Source organism: Psittacula echo, assembly GCF_963264785.1.
Source record: "Psittacula echo genome assembly, chromosome: 2".
Classification (NCBI taxonomy): Eukaryota; Metazoa; Chordata; class Aves; order Psittaciformes; family Psittacidae; genus Psittacula; species Psittacula echo.
Window position 1 is genome coordinate 29,967,326 of NC_137737.1, and position 19,686 is coordinate 29,987,011.

General features: G+C 35.7%; 1 protein-coding gene across 3 annotated transcripts in view; it reads left to right on the forward strand.

Moving 5' to 3' along the window:
* The window catches only part of DGKB (diacylglycerol kinase beta), a gene marked incomplete at both ends in the record, with an annotated part of 332,840 nt that overhangs the window by 22,295 nt on the left and 290,859 nt on the right, over positions 1-19,686 (forward strand). For 2 of the 3 annotated variants that reach the window (XM_080639402.1, XM_080639403.1), the window contains 2 exons: positions 10,943-11,019; positions 15,795-15,815. In XM_080639402.1, the coding sequence (XP_080495528.1) occupies positions 10,943-11,019; positions 15,795-15,815 (98 nt within the window). The remainder of the gene's footprint in view (positions 1-10,942; positions 11,020-15,794; positions 15,816-19,686) is intronic. The other variant, XM_080639404.1, reaches the window with a different exon arrangement.

Below are 19,686 nucleotides of genomic sequence, written 5' to 3' on the forward strand. Positions count from 1 at the left end.
ACCAACCAACCAAAAAAACCCAAACCCACAAACCCAAAACCTTAAGAATGTTAGAAGTTCATTTAGATGATTTACTGTCTTGGAAATATTAGGAATAAACTCCAAGTTAATAAGAGTTAACTCTGAAAGTTTTGTACTTATTTAACAAGTTCTTTATCTTGTTTAGCATAGTTCTTGGTATTCTTATAGATAAGAAGCACTCTTACTATGTATTTACTCATAATTTGTAGAACTGTCTTTTACCCTTCACTCAGTTAAGTTATAGGCATTTGTATATGGTAGAAGTTGCATTTTGCCCAGTTTATTTGATGAGGTTTTTGGTTTGTTGAGTGGTAGGTTTCTTTCATGACATCATCATGTATATCTTTTTTTCTGTACACTCAGTGATTAAACTTGTTCAGGAAGTAGGAGTCAATTGGCTTCCATCGTTTCCACATGATGATTTCATAATTGCATCTTTGTTCATTCGTTCTAGTATATTTATCCAACAGTCCATCATAAGTGTTTTAAGGCAGAAATCAATCTACATCTGTAGTACATCGCACTCATTTCTCAAGACTGTTCCTTTTGAAAAAAAGTCTGTCTTCCCTATGACTCAGATTTGCTGAAAGCAGTCCGTTTTGCATTTCCCTAAAGTAAAACTTTGTGGCAAAGCGACTGTTTTGTCCTCAAAGTCAAGGAGGTAAACTTACAAGGCTGGAGAGACGAGTTTTGAAACACGGATACCTGTGTACCACTATATCCATCACACAAAAGCTACTAATTGGTGGTAGTACACAAAAGAGCAAACATCTATGCTGGGGAATAAGATTGAAGAAAAATTAAGTAGTGAAGAACAGATTGATGGGATGAAACAGTGGAAAACTGATTATAGGATTATTTTAGGATTAAACATATATCTGAGGGATTAGAACAGAGATGGCTGAGAATTTATATATTTTGTTTTATTAGCTGAATAAATTCCATAAAATGGTAATGGAGAAAAAAATAAAGCTAAAGAGAGCAAATGGCCTTTGGTTTCAAAGCTTGTATAAGGCAAATAACCCACGTGTATTAAACTGCTTAAATTACATAGTTAAGCAGATATTCTTCAGCATGATTAGAGAGCTCTCTAAACTTGCTTGAGAGAGCTACTTATCTGAATAATGTTATTACCTTGCTAGGTAAGCTTCCATGAAAACGCAGTCTTCCTTGGAATGTCCCTCTCAGAGGACTGTTTTTTCAACATTAAAATGTCACTGGGTAAAGTTAGGAATGGTTCTGGTAGTAGGGTTTAATGCTGCCTTTATCAGTGGACTCTATTATAAGGTTTATTCTTGCTTCCTGTTTCCTTAAGTGTCCTGGAGTGAGTGGAGAATTGTCCTATTCCAGCTTTGATATTAAATTGGAAAGGTGGAAGATGAAATCTCTTTGAACTAAGGCAGATATAGAATTCAGGTCTAATGTATTTGCTGTGGAAGGGAAAGGATTTGAGATGCATCAAACAACAATCAGCAGAGCACAGCTCTACAGGAGCACAAAATGACCTTACAAGCTTTCTTTTCCTTGATGTCCATGCCTAGTACATCTCTCTTGTACTCTCTCCAGTAATGTCTGTTATGGTCAGTATTGTGTGTAAAGTCTCTTAAGAGATTAATGAGATAAAACAGTTAATTACTAGGACAAAGTATTTCATGCTAACAAAATAAAGACTTGGTACAGCAGTGCTGTAAAAGACCTGTTTGATTGTGAACTTGAACGCAGAGCTGGCTTAGATGGACACCGATTTCTTTTTAAATTTTGAGCTCCACAGCTGGATTTATGGGAGTAGTACTTGAAGCTCTTTCTCAGAGCAATGAATGTAACTTCCCAGAATAGGGTTGCAATGGTAATTGTTAAGATAAATGAGCATATATTAACCTTAGTTAATGTGTGAAGGTATAATACAAATACTAAGTTGCTTCACTGTAGTAATGGAAATAGGAAAACTCCATATTAAGACAAACTTGTAGCCTCTTATCAGGCTTTTGTTTTATTAAACTTCAAGTTCCTGGGCATTAGGAGAGCAATATTATCCTAAAAGTTAGATCTGGAACCGGAATTTTTTTTTTTTTTTTTTAAGGTAGCTGTATGTTTAAATACCACAGTGGAAACAATCTCTGCATCAGACCATGCCATTGTAATCAAGCAGTGGTTCGGAGCCTGTGACTGCTAGGCAGATGTCTTACTCAGTAGTTCATTCCTATGAACAACACAATTATTATTTTTTCAGTGACTGACTTTAAACTTCCTATCATATTAATGTTTCCACAGGCTCAACACCTGTAATACTATAAGTACTCAAAGATTATATCCAAAATGGAATTATGGCAAGATTCTTGGCATAAATGGTGGAAAATTAGAACTACTGTTGCAGTGTCAACACTTTAAACATGCACAAACTTAAAAACCCTGTACAAAGGAAATGCAAAATTCAGAGGCTTAATATAAGCAATAATATTTTTCAATGTATTTATTTTTAATGAGTATTGAGTCATGAAATTTCAGGCAATTCCTGATAATGTAAACTGGAGCACAGTTTTAACAAATATGAAATACCATGTAATGGTCAAATCTGCTTGTGCTGTCCGAAGATGTATAGAATGCAGAGGACACTTTTTCTCCTTCTCTTTTCCAGACTATATATGCCCATCTTAATGCTATTTTTTTTATAGAGGTTTGGTAGGGTAGGTCAAGTAATGTCTTATTGATGGCAAAAATTTATCTGAGTTAACGAAATTGAACATGCATGTTCCATGTACATGTAAACTAAAATGTTGGGCTTGGCAACATTCTTGGCAACATTGTATGTTAACGTATACAGTGTATATATAAATACATCATGTGGAGTCTCCACATCCAAAACTAATCAGGCAGCAGAGAATTTTGGGCATGCCGAAATAGCAGTATACAGTAACAGTAGTAGCAACAAGTGCTTGATGGATTTTTTGATATTTTGGATTGCTACTAAATACTGAAAATCTTCTGACAGAGTTGTCAAGACTTGTTTCCCTGAGTCCTGGGGAGAGCAGGCTCTAGAGAACACTTTCAGCAGTTCTTCTCTATTGTAACAAGCCTGTGATCACAAAGAGCAGAAGTTTAGGAATCAAATTTAGAAAAGACAAAGGAAAACCATTTTATTACTATGAAAGATCCTCATTAAGTGAAGGAACCTTCATCATTTGTAGTTCAAGATTTTAAAGTCTTTGCTCCCAAGACAGAAAATGATTCCAAGAAGTGCAGATTATGTTTTTAAATAACATTTCTTTGAAATAGTAAGGACATCTTGAAGTGGAAGATAGATGTGTTCTAATGGATCAGAAACCTGTAAGGCAAAACCAAATTTGAGTTGGATTTTTAGTTTTAAAATTTATCTCTTGACTCATCATTTACATTGTATGTTAAGAAAATTGCCACAGGTAAAAGTCAGAAATGTTGCCTCCAATGTTGAGAGCTAAAATTAATATCTGAAATACAGTTTCAGAACATAGGGTGTTAAGGACTGTCCCTTTATAAACTTGTAAAACTTTGTAAGATGAAGAGTAAAGCTAATGTGAAACTTTGGCAGAAACATATAAGCAAACATTATAAGGATATAATATTTGCAAGAAACACTATAAAGCAAAATTAGTGGAGGGGGAAATAACCATTAAATCTTACTGCTTCAAGAAGAATGTAAAACCATTTCTAAAGCCTTGCTGCATGGCAGAATGGAAGAACCAGATGTAGCTTTGAAATTATGTCTTTCAATGAATAAATAGAAGGAAGAAATTTTTACTGTGAGAGTGGTGAGGCTTGAACATGCTGCCCAAGGAACTTGTGAGGGCTTCTCTGGAAGTATTCAAGGCCAGGCTGGATGGGTCTTTGAGCAGCCTGGTCTAGTGGGAGGTGTCCCTGCCTGTGACAGGGTGGTTGGGACGAAATGATCTAAGGTGCTTTCCAGCACTAACCATTCTATGATTCTATGAAACATGGGTTTTCAGGCAGCCTGTTCATAAGGAAATGAGATAGAAGAGAAGACAAACAAAGAACAACAAAACCCTACGAGCAATGACCCCTAACTGCGCCAGACAACTTATACCACCCAAGGAGCTTCTTCCCCCAAGGTCTTCAAAATAAAGGCATACATGCTGTATGTTAATATACCCTATGCAATAATTTTTGAAGCCATAATTAAAGTTTAGGTTAAATAGGTAATGAGTTCAAAGAATGCATATTAAAACCCATAAAGAATAATTTTGGGAAAGTAGAAACAAATGAACTACTGTATTTTTATTTTTTTTTTTAATATAAGATTCAAGACCAGTACAAATATTCTCAATTTATAAAGCTATTTCCCTGTTTCCACTTAAAATCAGAAATAACATCTGCTAAATTTCAAATCAGACTGATCCGATTTTTCACTGTTTGAAAGATAGTGCTTACAGTTAGTGTTTGGAGTGAAATATGTTGTCAATATCATTATTTCCTTAATTTAATAAAGAATGGTTTCATCATCATTCTGACTGGAAAGGTTATGAGCTGGCAGCCTTTATCAGATACTGTGACCAGCTATAAATAAGCAGGAAATGAGAAACAGGAAAGAAGGAGCCACAAAGTTACTTGCTGAAGGTTTTGCATTACTTCTCAAGCTTAAGTGGGGTGATGGGATCTGAGGGCTGGAGAGATGTCCTGAGGTGTCTCCTGCTTCCCTGTCTCAGGGCAGTGGGTTTCTTCAAGTACAGCATATTAACTGTGTGCACAAATACTGCATGTTGAAGCTGAGTAGTAGAATGACTTGCAATGATTTTCTCACTTTATGAAGTTGTTCTCAGAGAAGCCTTCTGAGGATTTTTCAAACTGTTTGGGCCTTAATTTTCTGAATGTTCAAAAGAAGCTAAGTTAGCTGTAGTAATTTTTAAATTTAAGAGTTGATTAATTATTTTACCTTTCAAAATGTTTTGAAGTACACACGGGAATTATCTGTAGTTCCTCTCAAGTCCTGGAGTACGTTTTTGTCCTTTACTTGTTTCTTCCTTTCAAAGCTTAACCCACTAGCAGATGAAAAGTAAGCCTCCCCCTTACTCCTCCCCAAAACCCTGTTTTCTGCAATATACTTTCATTTGAACATACGAAATAGGGAGTTGGGGTTTGGTGTACATTTTTTATTAATGTGAACTAAAGATGTGCTGACATATGCAATCAATATTCTTTTTTCTCAAAGAAGTTCTTGATTGTGTAAGTATTGTTCAGTACATAGCAATGGGTAGAATGGATCAGTTTTCCTCTTTGTGATGCTGGGCAGCAGGGAGGATGGGTGGAAAAGACAGCTTCTGCTTTGGGTGTCAGGAGGAAGTTGTCCTCTGCAGCAGGAGCCGTGGTTCTCACCTCCCTCACCTGCTTCTTCTTCCACCTCCTGCATTCCCTGTTCCAGAGGTCACTCACCACTGTGTTTATTATCATCCAATTTGTTCTGCATTTCTAAGCTTTTTCTAAGTTGTTTATCAGATAATTCAACGGGAACGTGGTTTGCTGAAAGGTGTGGTCGCTCAAATTCTCCAGTTCAGGGAGTGTTACCCAAACCGTAGCTAGCAACTAGTGAAGGTAAGACTCCTTTAGACCGCTGGACAGTGATTGCCTTTGCAGCCTGGCCACTCTTTTCAAGGGTGCAATGGGTTTTAAATTACGAACACAGAAAACCAAAATCGAGGGTTTATCTCATTTAAGGTCTTAAATGCCTGCTTCTTTTGTTAAATTCACATCACAAGTCACAAATCAAAGCTCAGTCTTCACCTGTGTTAAAAGAGCTTTGCCAGGGACCCTGCAGCTGTGTGTATGGGAAATATAGGACATGTAAGCCACTGCCTTCTGGTTCAGTGTAAATCATCAGGTATCTCTTCCCAATTCAGACACACTGCAAGACTGAGTCATGCTAGAATAAGCGTATTTTTACTGGAAAAACCTTTTTTTGTTGGAAGTTGAAGAGTTTTTACCTTTTGGTGCTGCATACAGATGTGTTGCCAGGTTTGGCCTTTTTAACATGCTGGTATTTTTGGACCAGTAAAATCTTAGATTAAGCAAAGCTATAGTTTGAGCAAAAGCATTATCCAGTTCTCTGATAAAATAAACTGTGTAAAAAACAAAAATCCAAAACAACAAAAAAAGCTATATGCATAAATTTATATATGCACATACATTTTTTTTGAATGCATCCACAAAAGAAAAAAAAGTCCATAGAAGAATAAGAACCTGTATAAAAATTGTGATGTCAACTGAGTGCTGGATTTTCCCCAGTTGGCTTATCCAGCAAGCAGGGGTTTTGAGTTTGAGCTAGGCTTTGTTGGCATGGAGAAAATTGAATATTGAAGGTTGCACCTTTTCCTTTTTTTTTTTTTTTTTTTTTCTTCTTCTCAGTCATAAGAAGATGCATAGAAAATACCTCTGTGGCTTCTATATAAATTCTGAACTTGATCATGAGAGGATTTTCGATGCCTGTGATATTTTTTGTATTGCATAAAGTTTACCAAAGGAATGTAGAGGTAGAAAGTGGTTACTACTTTGCTTTTTATTGTAGGTGTTAAAATTAGTTACAGTCCAGTAAGTATGGAGGCTATGATGAAATTCTGTTGAGATTGAAAAACATATCTGGATTTATAAGGGAATTATTCTTAATCAGTCATTGTTTTCTAGTGCTTATTTCCCTTTAAATTGTAAAAAAGTTTTATGTGTACAATATGATTTGTTTTTTTTTTTTTCCTTTCCCTTTTCCTTTTCAAGGATTTTTTTGTGGGGAAGATGGGGAGAAAATGTAGACAAAGTATGTGATCTGGGCAGGCTTTCCTTCTGTTTTGTGTTTTCTGATTATGGGAGAATGTTATACTAAATTCCAGTCTCAACTGAGTGCTCAGTCTTACTCATCTAAAGTTGAGTCATTTTAGAAAGTGAATCACAATTTTTAATGTGGGCTAAATCTTAAATGGTTTTGAACTTAGTATGTAAATTTGTCATCAGTTATAAAATGTATCTTTGTTAGGACTGAAAGACAGTTAAGGAAAAATCAGACACTTTGACACTTCTACTTTTACATGTATAGGTTTCTTGTTTCTATTGTCATTCTTTTAATTGGTTTGCCTTTATTCTGAAATAGTACGTTAGCCCAGGTCTCATCTATAAATCTATTGCTTTGGAGTCTTTATGTTAAAATAAAATTTCTGCAGCACTGTGTGGAATCCAGCTACTTTTTTCCCCATGTACCAGTAATAGCTTTTCAGATAATAGTCTTCCACACCGTGCCTAGCCTGTTCTGCCCCAAACTCACTGGAGCCTCAGCTGGGAAGCCATGTCTCACCTCATCCAAGGGAAGCTCTGATTCCTGGTCCCCAGTTTCTCTTTTTCTCTTTCCACTCTCCTGACTAGATGACCACTGCAGCATGCTATCCAAATAGCAACAGAAGATGGGTGTAAGGGTAAGAGTTTGAGTCCATTCAGGCAGAGGAAAGACTTGAAGGTCTTCTGTATTGTGAGTGAATGCACGAAGCATGGACATTCACTGGGCTAGTGGGTAAAAATGAAGTTGTGAGAACAAAAAAAAAAAATAGAGCTGTTACATAAAACAAACTTTATATTTAAAGCTACATGAAATTCATACTGTGCCAGCTATAGCTTTGCAGATAAGATGGGATTTAAGCTCTGCAGTAACAGGCTACGTGCTATATTTAGACATATTTAGAAAGTGCGTCTCTTGAGGAGAACTTGGAATACAAAGGCTTAGACAAAGGAGGTATTTGTCCTTAATTTAAGAAATCGCTAAGACTCGTTCAGTGAATTTGTATTTTAACATGAGTGGTGCTTGTGAGTTTATTGAGACTGCTCACAGAGGTAAATTGCTGAGTTATGCAGAACACGTACTTGTAGGTAAGTGAGAATGCAGGTTCTGGTTTGGTGCTTATGTTTATACCACCATTTTCAAGTTAATATGTAGATGATTTGGATCAGACTAAACTGTAATGGAATGCATGGCATTGTTGTTATTTCCTAGTTAAAAAGCTTAGGGAAAAAAAGCTAGAAAAGCTTCCGAGTTACTTCTATATATATTTTCTGGAATTGTTGGTCTATTTTTGATAGAAAGCATGTACTTGACTTTTTTAAAGAAGAATTGAGAAAATGTCATTGGAGTTTCTAATTTTTGTGGGCGTAGAGCTTTCCAAGGCAATACTACTTGTATTTCCAGTCCCGAAATAAGAATGAAACTTGAAAATTATCCTATTCTTCATATTTCTTTAGGTCAGCTTCTTAAAGATAGAACATGTTCCTAACACTAGTTTGCCTACTAGAGGCTGAGGAAGATTTATAGGTTCTGAGGAGTGTCAGCACTGTTGAAGAGTACATGTGCAGAAGATAGTAAGTTGGTGTTTAACTTAAAATATTGTTCTGTCATTCTGAGCATTTTAAAAGATCTTTATGTTAGTTTGGATACTGTCAAAGAAACTGAAAAAATGATTGAATGACTGTGAACAAAAGACTGAAAAATGGTTCTGCTTTGGTTGTGAAATGTATGTCATGGTGCCTGTAATAAATACAGCTCCTGTCCAGAATGTGAACATCTCTTGAAGAGTTTTGCTGGGACAACTTACATCTGCAGACCTTTTTTTCTTGTCAGTTATTTCAAGCATGGAATAGGTTATGGTTTTTAGATGTGGCTGCTTTAAGCTCATGCACAAAAAAGGAGAACAGTTGTATTGTTGCTAGAATAGAGAATATTTACTATCTTAATGATACTTGATTAAGAAGAGTGTGAATAAAATAAAGCAAAGAATTTATTTTTGATAAGTAACAAAAGACAGGTTTTCTGGTTTAGTTATGGTTGCATAGGCATAATAACTTAAAGATAAATAAACTTTAACTGGCAAAACATGAAAGAAGGATGGTCATTGTTGGGAGAAGAACCTCAAGACACTGTTTAAAATTGCTACAGAGTGGGCCATTTCTATTTTATTTATTTATTTATTTTTTTTTTTTTTTATTTGCTGTGGATGATGAAAGGTGTGTGGAGAGACCTTGCTGTCTTTCTATTTGATATGTGTCTAACCTCTTTCCTCCAAAGTGTAAAAAAATCCTATTTTACTATGAGATTGAGTCACCTCTGTCATACCTCTGCTCAGCTCACACTGCCGCTTTAATACTTCTTGACTTTGTTATCATAAGGTACAATAAGTTTTGTATACAACCCTGCATATGACTACTGAAAAACATATTGAAATAATAGAGATGAAGTGAGGAAATTTTGTCACTCATCAATTTGTGTTCTTGTTCTTATCAGTAAATATCTAACCCATAATCTTCTGTTTACAGTTCTTAATATATCTTCTTTCTTGCCATATTGATTAATGTTTTGTACACTCGAAGTTGTAATTATTTGCTATATTTCAAATGACACAATATGACTATAGATGACTTTATCAAGTAAATATATGTTGTGAGTGCCCATGAGACCAGCTAAACTCCATTACTTACAGTTGTCAATGACATTGACATACATGTGATTAGTGAAAACGGACTGTTTATTGAGGCCACACATAGTCTTGGCTGTTTCTATTTAAGAAAATTTCATAAAATGACAAACAGTGGGAAAAGCCATTCGTATTACAATCTGAACTGTGTGAGAGGGTAGGGGAGAAACAACTCCTCCAGCACCTCTTAAAATGGAATTTTAATTGTGTTTATGGCTGTTATGAACTGTTACAAAGCTATTTTTTAAATCCTTTGCTGCTAAGGGCTAAAAACATTTTTTTTTTCTTTTTCGTAAACGTGCTTCAGGTTTGAGGTGCTGAAATTCTTCTACTTGTAAGAGCTATAACAATGCTATATTTTGTTGATACAATTAAAAAAATCAGGAAGTCTCGGTCCTAATGTTAATTTAAAGGGTTTAACTAATTGCTCATGTGATAGTCCTGTTCTTGGTGTACTCTTTGCTTTTCTCCTTTCCTTCTAGGTTTTGTTGCACAAATAAATGTGCAGCCATGAATTTTACTTGCTTTCTTCTGTAATGCATCTGTTACTCATTCCTAGTTTACAGTTTACTTCTGTGTTTTGTTCATTATGCACATTTGAGTAGTATGCACTCAACTACTGCATTTTAAAGAAAACATTGAATTATAATTATTTTTGTTGTATTGCTGAGATATTTAAGGTTGAAAAATGGTTATGTGCATGATGTATTCTAAGCAAATCTGAGTTTAAGAGTTGTATGTAGTGGTTACTTATTGACATAATTGTTTTGTTATTCTGCATGTAGACAATTAAAAACAAACCGGAAAGGTTAGATGTATGTGCTTCTGAACTGCAGGGATTTTGCACAATTCTGTTAGACAAAAGTTGTCCTAAATTTACTATAGCTGACAGTGGTTAGGATATCTTAAAAGTCTGCAAGAATTGAGGTGTTGATAGCAACATTGGTTTTCTATGACGTGATTGAAGAAAAAATAGGTTTTTTTCCTCTAATTTTCTGCTTTATCTTCATATTGTAAGGCTTCTCTGACAAGTCCTCTACTTACTGGCAGCTGTGCCAGGGATGATTCAGTAGCACTGTTGGGAATGACTGGGTTCCGTAGATGACTTGTGTTTCAAGGACAAGAAAACTGACTTGAAATAGTCCTTGCAAACAGCATTTTCAGATATATGCTAATTAACAATAGTTAAGGATTGGGTCAAAGACTGTTTGCTTCTGGGCGTTTTGTGTTTACTTGCTGATTTTTATATTACTTAATGAGAGGGGATAGTATGTTATCATTTTCTTTGTGCCCACAGCTCTCATACAGCAAGAGAAAATTACTAATATTCATTGAGGAAAGCTATTAGCAGTTTGGTTCTTTTTTTTTAATTACAGTTTATATTTTGTATATCAGTTTTCTCTATTTTCATTTTCTCTCTCTTATTCTTCATCCAGATTCCACCAAGAAAATTAAGGATGTCTTAGAAGAATTCCACGGCAGTGGTGTGTTAGCAAAATATAATCCTGAAGGGGTAATTCTTCTTCTTCTTTCTTCAGTGGTCAGAAATGGTGGGGAGAAATATTTACAAATGTTGTAGCAAATCTAACCATTTGACATAGAAAAATGTTTATAAACCAGATGTTTGGGTATTTGAAACTGTTTGGAGAATAAAAATGTGAGTATTTTGAAGAACTAGAAGTTTATAAATATTACATTAGACATACCTGCTTAGTAATTTACATAAAACCACATTATCTTTTCTAAGATTTAAACAGACTGTCATGGTTTAGGTCCAGCTGGCAACTAAGGCTCTCACAGTTGCTCACTCATTCCTCCCTGGTGGGAAGGGGGAGCGAATCAGAAGAGTAAAGGTGAGAAAACTTGTGGGTTGAAATAAAGTCAGTTTAACAGGTAAAGCAAAAGCTGTGTATACAAGGAAAGAAAAACAAGGAATTCATTCACCAGTTCCCATTGGCAGACAGGTGTTTGGCCATCTCCGGAAGAGCAGAACTCCCAGAGATCTTAATTCCCAAGACAAATAAGTCTTCCCAAGACAAGGGCTGTGACTTGGGAAGACAAATGCCATCACCCCAAACATTCCCCCCTTCTTTCTTCTTCTCCCTAGTTTATATGCTGAGTATGATATCATATGGTATGGAAATCCCTTAAGTCATTTGGGGTCAGCTGTCACAGTTGTGTCTCCTCCCAACTTCTGCACCCCAGCCTGTGAGGCTGAGGAAAGGCCTTGACTTTATGTAAGCACTGCTCGGTAATAATGAAAACATCCCTGTATTACCTTTTTTCAGTACCAATCCAAAACATAGCCTCATACTGACTACCATGAAGAAAATGATCACAACCAAAACCAGCACACAGACAGAAAAAAATAAAACTCTCTTGGTTAGGTTAACATGCTTCCCAATTCTTTTCAAATATCTGACATGTTAAACATAATTTTGAAAGTTAGAAGAGTAATACCTGTTCAGTTAAGATTTCTTTTAAAATTCTATTTCTCTTGTTTTGTTTCTGGTAGTGGGATCCCCATTATTAAAGGAGAATTTTTTTCTGACAAGATGAAGAATTCAGCTGGAAAAAAAACTGTGTGTGTGTGCATGTGCGTTGTCTCTACAGATTCACTACTAGACAAAGTATTCTGGTTTGGCTGGTAGAAAAAGCCAGTTATTTTCTTTTGTTATCCCCAATTGCGATTTGTATCTGCTTAGCACTTCCCAATAGTGTGACTCAAAGTTTAGCTAAATAAAAAACTATTTCAGTAATGTTTCTAATGGTAATGTTTCTGACTGTGCTTGCATTACGTGGAGTTCAGGGTAGAAAAATGAAAATTACTTCATCTTACATTTCAGGATATAAAAGACAAATTATTGTCAAGTAAAGTAGTTATAACTCATTAAGTATTGAAAAAGTATTTGTCACTTTGACCTTTGCAAAGCAGAATGTTCATATAGTCAGTTTCTGAGGAAAATATTTCATAATTAAGTAAAATATAAGTTGATCTTGTATGATTGTATGAAATCTCCATTATTATAGTTAAATAGACTCATAGGTTATGAAAGGATGGGAATAATGTGACCAGCTAATTTATTCTCAAATGTAACATTGGTTGTAGGACCTGAATTTATTTTTGTTAGAATGTAGACCAACTTTTGTTTTATTTTGTTGGGGTTTTTTTTGGTTTTTTTTTGTTGGTTGGGTTTTGTGGTTTGTCGTGTCGTTTTTTTTTTTTTTTTTTTTTTTAGAAAAGTGTGAACTGTTGATTTACAAATTCAGTGCTTGCTCTTTTTTTTTTTTTTTTCAATTCTGCACTTTGTGCTTTTAGATTCTGATAGAATAGTCTTTATTATTCAAATTTGTCTTGAAATTCTTCACTTATTTTCAGTTATCATACGTTTTCAGATTTGTGAAGTGTAAACTTTTAAAGTACAAAATAATATATGGGTATTTAAATAACATGTTGCCATGTAGGTAATACATTGTCAAATTTGTGTATAAACAAATCAGTACTTGAAGTTGTGAGATTAGTCTCTTTCAGCAAAGTTGTTCCTCCAGTTTGGGGGTATGTGGAGGTTGAATCATGGCAAAAAATGATCAGTATGGGCACCTGGGACAACTGCTCTAGCTGAGAACAGGTGAATTGGGAGAATTTGTGTCAAGCTGGAGTTAATAAACACAGTGTGTTTATTATAAAACAGTCTGTTTAGCAGGTGAAGCAAAAGCTGCATGTATAAGGAAAGCAAAACTAGGAATTCATTTACCAGTTCCCATTGGCAGGCAGGTGACACAGCTTAGTCAGTGACACTCCTGGCATTCTTCAGTTCACAGCTATTTGTAGAATCCTACCAATGTATCAAAATATGCAGGGATTATAGAGCAGAAAATCACCTAAGCCAGTGAGTAGGATGGGAGGATGGAAGGGGTGAAAGGAATGCAAGTCAGGCACCCTGTGATGGCTCCAGTGTCTCCAGCAGGGTTAAAGTGATTCACTATTACTTGGTCAACGTTGGACCCAGGCTAATCCTGATAGCTTTTGTACTTTGCTGCTTAGCACTTCAGGGAGTGTAGCATGAAGAAAACACAGCTAGGAGTGAAGCTACTTCAGATCTATTAGAGTTTATTAGCTCAAGTTTTATGCTGTAAGCTACTGAACTGGAAGCAAAATGGCTGAAATTTCATCTGCAGTTGAACGAGTATGCCAAGTCAGAACTGCCTTAGCACAGGTGTGTCTATATGTTTTGCATAGATTCAACCTGCCATGTGGATAATCTCTTTACAAATGATTTGCAAGTTGATTGTATCTGGTTGGATGAGGACTTCATGAGTTGGATGTACTATTTAATTAATTAATTTTTATCTCTAAGCGAGATGACAAAATTTGACTGATTTCAGCTGCATCAGTCATAGTGCAGCTTTTTACTTCCACATACTGAAGACAGCACTTCCATTTTGTTGTGTTTTGTAAAGGATACCACTGTGTTTCTATTTTAACTCTTCGTTTCCTAGATCATTGTGTCATAAGCACTCGAAGAAATTTTCTAACAAAAGGTTGTACCAGTTTTTTTACCAATAAACATGAGGCATAAAGCTATGGCAGATTTAGCAGAGTGACAAATTTATGTACTTTAAAAAAAGCATTAAGAACTTCCTGTTTCAAGCCTCTCCCTGCTTAAAGGGTTCAGGAATTTATTCCACTCTGTTGCTTCTGTATTGCAGTTTTTTGTTACAGGCTGATGTAATGGGATGGAAATAGCAAAAGAAAAGCTATTGGTATTCGAAACTTGTTGCATGAAGTCATCTGGTTTGTTTTTCCATTATCTTATATCTTGTTGAGTGAGTGGTTTTTGGGCTTAGTGGAAATGATGTATCTGATTATCGGAAGGTCATCCAGTATAGGGAGTTTATTTACTGAGCTTTTACTCTCTGCTTTCAATGAAAGGGAGATGACTAAAACTACAATTGCTACTGAACCTTTGCTCTGCCACGTTTTCTAAGTCAGTGTCAAATATGCAATTAAGAATAGATTTTATACCTGATATAAGACACATAGATAGGTTAAGATCTGCCTCCTGGAGAGCTGTGATTTATAAAATAAATCCCAGATAATGGAAAGAATATTTAATTAATTAATTTTGGCCGTTTCATTTTGAAAGGAGCACTGAATATGCTAGCAAGGATTAGGAAAGCAGATGGAGCTAAAGACTGTATCTAAATGGGCAGTAAGTACACACCATTGTGTGCTTGTAGTCCTAGTGTTGTCATCCTCTGGGGGGGTTTCTTGTTTACTTGCTTCACTACTTAGCATCTAGAGCTCTTAATCTTAATCAGTGCATGAAGAGTGACATGAAAGGTGGGTGAAGTGGTCTTAACCAGACAAGCAGTCAGGCTGCAACATGGAGCAGGGCAGTGCTTCAGTTCAGATGTGGATAAAAAGAATAAATCTGCATATGTAGAAAGATCAGGAAGGTTATGGCAATGAGTGCATGACACAACGTGCATTCCATGGCTGGATCTGCCCAGACAGGTGAAGCCCCAAGTTTGGCAGAATGTTTGCAGTCAGGTTGAAATCATTTGCCTACTCCGAAGTTGCTAATTGTTTCCCCTTAGATTATGGGGGTGTCGGTCTGCTCCCCCTCCCTGTCTTCCAGCTCAATGGGCTGGGTACCCAGAGAACAATCAGTCTTAGTGTTAAAGACTGAGGCAAAGAAGGTGTGAAGTACTTCAGCCTTTTCCTTGTCCTTTGTCACTATGCTTTCATCCAGTGAAGGAAGGAAATTCTCCTTAGCCCTCCTTTTGTTGTTAATGCATTTATGGAATTACCATTACCATTCATTTCTATTTAAGTTATTTCATTAACAACTATTCTTGACAACAAATAAATTTTGTGGGTGGTTTTTTTTTTGTTTGTTTGTTTGTTTTGTTTTTTGTGTTGTTTTTTTTTGTTGTTTTTTTTTTTTTTGTTTGTTTTTTTTTTTTTTTTTTGTTTTGTTTTTTTTTAAAGTACCCAGGGAAAGACCAACATTGTATTTACTTTTTTTTTCCTTGGTTATGTGTCATTGTATGGTTAAAAATAAATTGCTTGCACTCTCTAATCAAGACTAGAATGCTGACAGAACCATTTTCTGGTCATATGCACTAATGCAAGAAAATGGCATATTCTATCTAATGTCTTAAACCTGTTCATTTACATCACTAACCTTTCAACAAAAATAGTTCTATTCTAAAAGCAGAGCCTAAGTGTTATGACACTGCACTAATGTATGTGTGTTCTTTCCTTCCTTGCATGCATTACAGAAACAAGATATACTTAATCAAGTAAGTAATCTTAATTTGATTTTTTTTTTCCTTTTGCTATGCATAGGAGCAGTATCTTTTATTTTGTAGGCTTTTATTGAGAAATCACTTATTAATGCTGCATGTGGCTATTCTGTCAGATAATAGACAAATATTTAAAGCTTAGAGCAAAGTGCATTCTTTTTCTGCTGGCAGACTTTTTCACTAGGTGTATTTCATTTTGTCATTCACAGTACATAATATTGCTAACATTAATTGAGAGGAACATGAAAAATTCAGAGCAAGTAATTAACTTGTTCCATACTTGTCACAGAAATTTCTGCTTACTAATGAGATCTCATAATGGTTTGTATTATTCTGAATTGACAATAACAAATCTCAGAAAAAAGTACTCTTTCTAAAACTGTATAATGCCATTTATATTTACTGGGCTTAAAACTGAAGATTTAATAGTTTGAATAAGGCTTGTAGTGTGCTTTAAGCAATTGTGACTTTACCACAATTGCAAGAGAAATGGTTAAATAGCTGATTGTCGTCCCAAGACTCTACTCCTGAGAAGCTTCAGCAGCCTAAAACCAGATATAAAAATATAATGAAAAATTAAAGAAGCTGTGAAAGAAGGAGTAATCAAATGAACTAGCTTTTAAAATGACCTAGTTATTTTTCTTTGTAGCACAGAGGTTTTAAAAAGCCCCTGCTCTCCTGTGCTGGAACATGAAAACCATGAAAAAGTTTAGAGACTGAAAGGATTAGTTTTTTTGGAACCCCTCCTTTCTGGGGTCAAAGGCCAGTTCAGCTTTTGGAGGTGTGTTACTGAGAGCAGTACTCCCTGTTCACAAAAGGGCTCAGTTTTCTTTAGATGACCAACGTTAGTTTTTTAGTAAGCTAACAGAGTGACTGCAGTGGGTCCTGGAAGAGAAGATATTCAGGTTAAAGCAGTGTGTCTAGGACCAATAATCGCATTAATTATTTTTGATAATAACCTGGTCAAAAGAAGTAGATGGATACTAATAAAATCAACTCACCAAACCAAGTCTGGGAATTGTTACTAAAAAAAGGAGAAAAATACGAACGTTATACTGGAAAAGCTTGATGACATTATGGACTATAATAAAAGGAAATAGAATGAGATGCACTAGGGCAGAGCATGGTGTGGTGTACTCTGGAACTTGTGACATTGACAGATAACTTGCTGTGTACAGTAGCTGATCACAAGATGAGCACAAAGCATTACTGTGGTTTGGTCTTGAAGAAGCAAAATACATTACTGAGACATTGTAATAGTATTCCTGTGGCCATGATGGTCTGAGAACAAGACAAGACTTGTAAGAAAAAGTTGGGTCTTAGGACCATTGTCATAAGTGGAAAGCTTGTTAAAATTTCAAGCACATAGAAATATGGATTGAAAGAAGGATTTTTGTGCTGTTTCCCTCTGCTGCATTCTTTGATTTTATAGAAGATACTGATTTACTGCAAGGACCTCGCCTTCTTATATAAAGTGAAGTATTCCTACTTATAGGAAGCTATAATTTTCTATAAAAAGGTGCTGCAGAAACCATACATTTCTGCTTTTGACCAAATGATTGAACAAAGTGAACTCAAATTTGAGCTAATTTACAGGAGGGTTAGTAGGATGTGGAGAAATATAGCTTATCTATTATGTAGGAGAAGCCAGTGCCCAACACATAAGAAACTTATAGCTAATAAAGGATGCTGTGTCTTTCTAGCTACAAAAGAGAAAAATTGTGTAGCTTGTGCGTATCACCAGCAGAAAACTCTACCCTTCAGACACTGGGCACTCTGTTTTTCTGGATTTCTGGGCAGGTTTTCTAGGGAAACAGATTCCAGGATACCTAGAGAGTTGGGAAGCCTGCCAGGCAGAGATTCTGGCAGTCTTGACTTGTGAGTCTGCTTTCTGTGGAAAGTGTTGAGGGCACTGAGGTGTAAAATGTTTCAGATAGTCATTTTCTGCTGCAAAAGTGTTCAGTTTTGAATACTTTTTTATCATCTTTAGTGGTCCCTCTGTCTCTTTTCCTCAGTCTATGCTAACATCTCTTCCTCCTTTATATCTTCCTTTCTTTTTGATACTTCCCCTCTCTGCCTTAAGATCCCATTTTTAACCTTTTTTTTTTTTTTTTCATTGCACAGTACCTTACTGTCATGGTACATACTCTGATCAGGTCTGTTGTTATCTCAACCCTTCGTGCCCCACATTGGGTGCCAAAAAGAACTGTCATGGTTTAAGCCCAGCCGGCAACACAGAACCGCGCAGCTGCTTGGTCACTCCCCCCCTCCCTTTCCCTCCCCGCTCCCAGAGGGATGGGAAGGAGAATTGAAAGAATGTAACTCCCACGGGTTGAGATAAGAACAGTCCAGTAACTCAGGTATAACACAAACCACTGCTGCTACCACCAATAATAATAATGATAATAAAGGAAATAACAAGGGAAGAGAATACAACCGCTTACCACCCACCGACTGATGCCCAGCCCGACTGAGCAGTGATCTAGCCCTTCCGGGTAACTGCCCCCAGTTTATATACTGGGCATGACATGCTGTGGTATGGAATATGCCTTTGGTTAGTTTGGGTCAGATGTCCTGTCTCTGCTTCCTCCCGGCTTTCCCTGCTCCCTGGCAGAGCATGAGACTTAGGAAGTCCTTGGTCAGAGTAAACATTACTGAGCAACAACTAAAAACATTGGTGTTATCAGCGCTGTTCCCAGGCCGAAAGTCAAAACCACAGCACTGCACCAGCTACTAAGGAGAATAATGACTGCTACTGCTGAACCCAGGACACTTATGTTCAAGATTTACGAGCCTCATACTGTTTTCATTTATATGTTACCTGCCTAATTCTCATAGTTTGTTAAATGGGTAACTCAAGGATAACTTTACACTTCTGACGTTCATTAGACAGCATTTCAAAGTATTTTAAAAGAAAGAGAGGGGTTTTGTGTTTTGTTTTGTTTTTGTTTATTAGGGTACCACCATGAGTATTTAGGTGGGTAGAGTATTTTAAGCTGTCTTGATATTCAGGCCAAAGGGATTATTCTATGCCAAAGAATATGATGCTTAAAGCTACAACATTTCTAAAGGGAAAAAGAAAAAAAAAAAATAGTAAAATTGAGGGTCACACTGGGGTCTGTTTTATTTTTAACATATTTTATTTGAAGAGTGACAAACTATTCTGACAACATTTCAGTTCCTCTAACAGGATGAAAACAGTATAAATATGGTACAAATTATGGTACTGAGGTATAAAGTGTGAAAAATGCTAACCTCATATTTTCATGTTAATTTGAAATCAACTACGTTCTTAAAGTGAAATAAACACAGAAAAAAATCCTTCAGAAAGGGTACATTTAGTTTATTTCTTGATTGTTATATTGCCATTAATGAATATTAAGCTATCTGTTCTTCAGTCTGTACAGTATGTAATAATTTATGGATATTTCTTTAACATTCATCAGTAATACAAGATCATTCTAAGTGTATGTGCCTTAGCACTCTTTCTTCTTAAAAAAAGCCACCTTTATATGTCAATATAGCATCTTTATTAAATTTATGTATTTGTGTGTAGTACTTATTGATATACAAACTTACACACATATATGATCATGTACTAAAGAAAGCCTGTTAGTAAAGTTTAGTTTTTGTTGCACAGATATAAGACTAGGATGACACTGCAGTCGTTGGTGATTACATTCCAGATTTATTTTTGTAATTAACATCAATTTATTTTAATAACATGAGAACATAGTACAAGGTTATGCTTAAAAATCTAGTTACTGCATAAAAATTGAGTCTTCTCGTTTTCATTTTGGGTGTTTTTGAAGAGATATGTTAGTTGAGGGAAAATTTTGTCAGTTATGTATCTCTAGTATTGATAGTA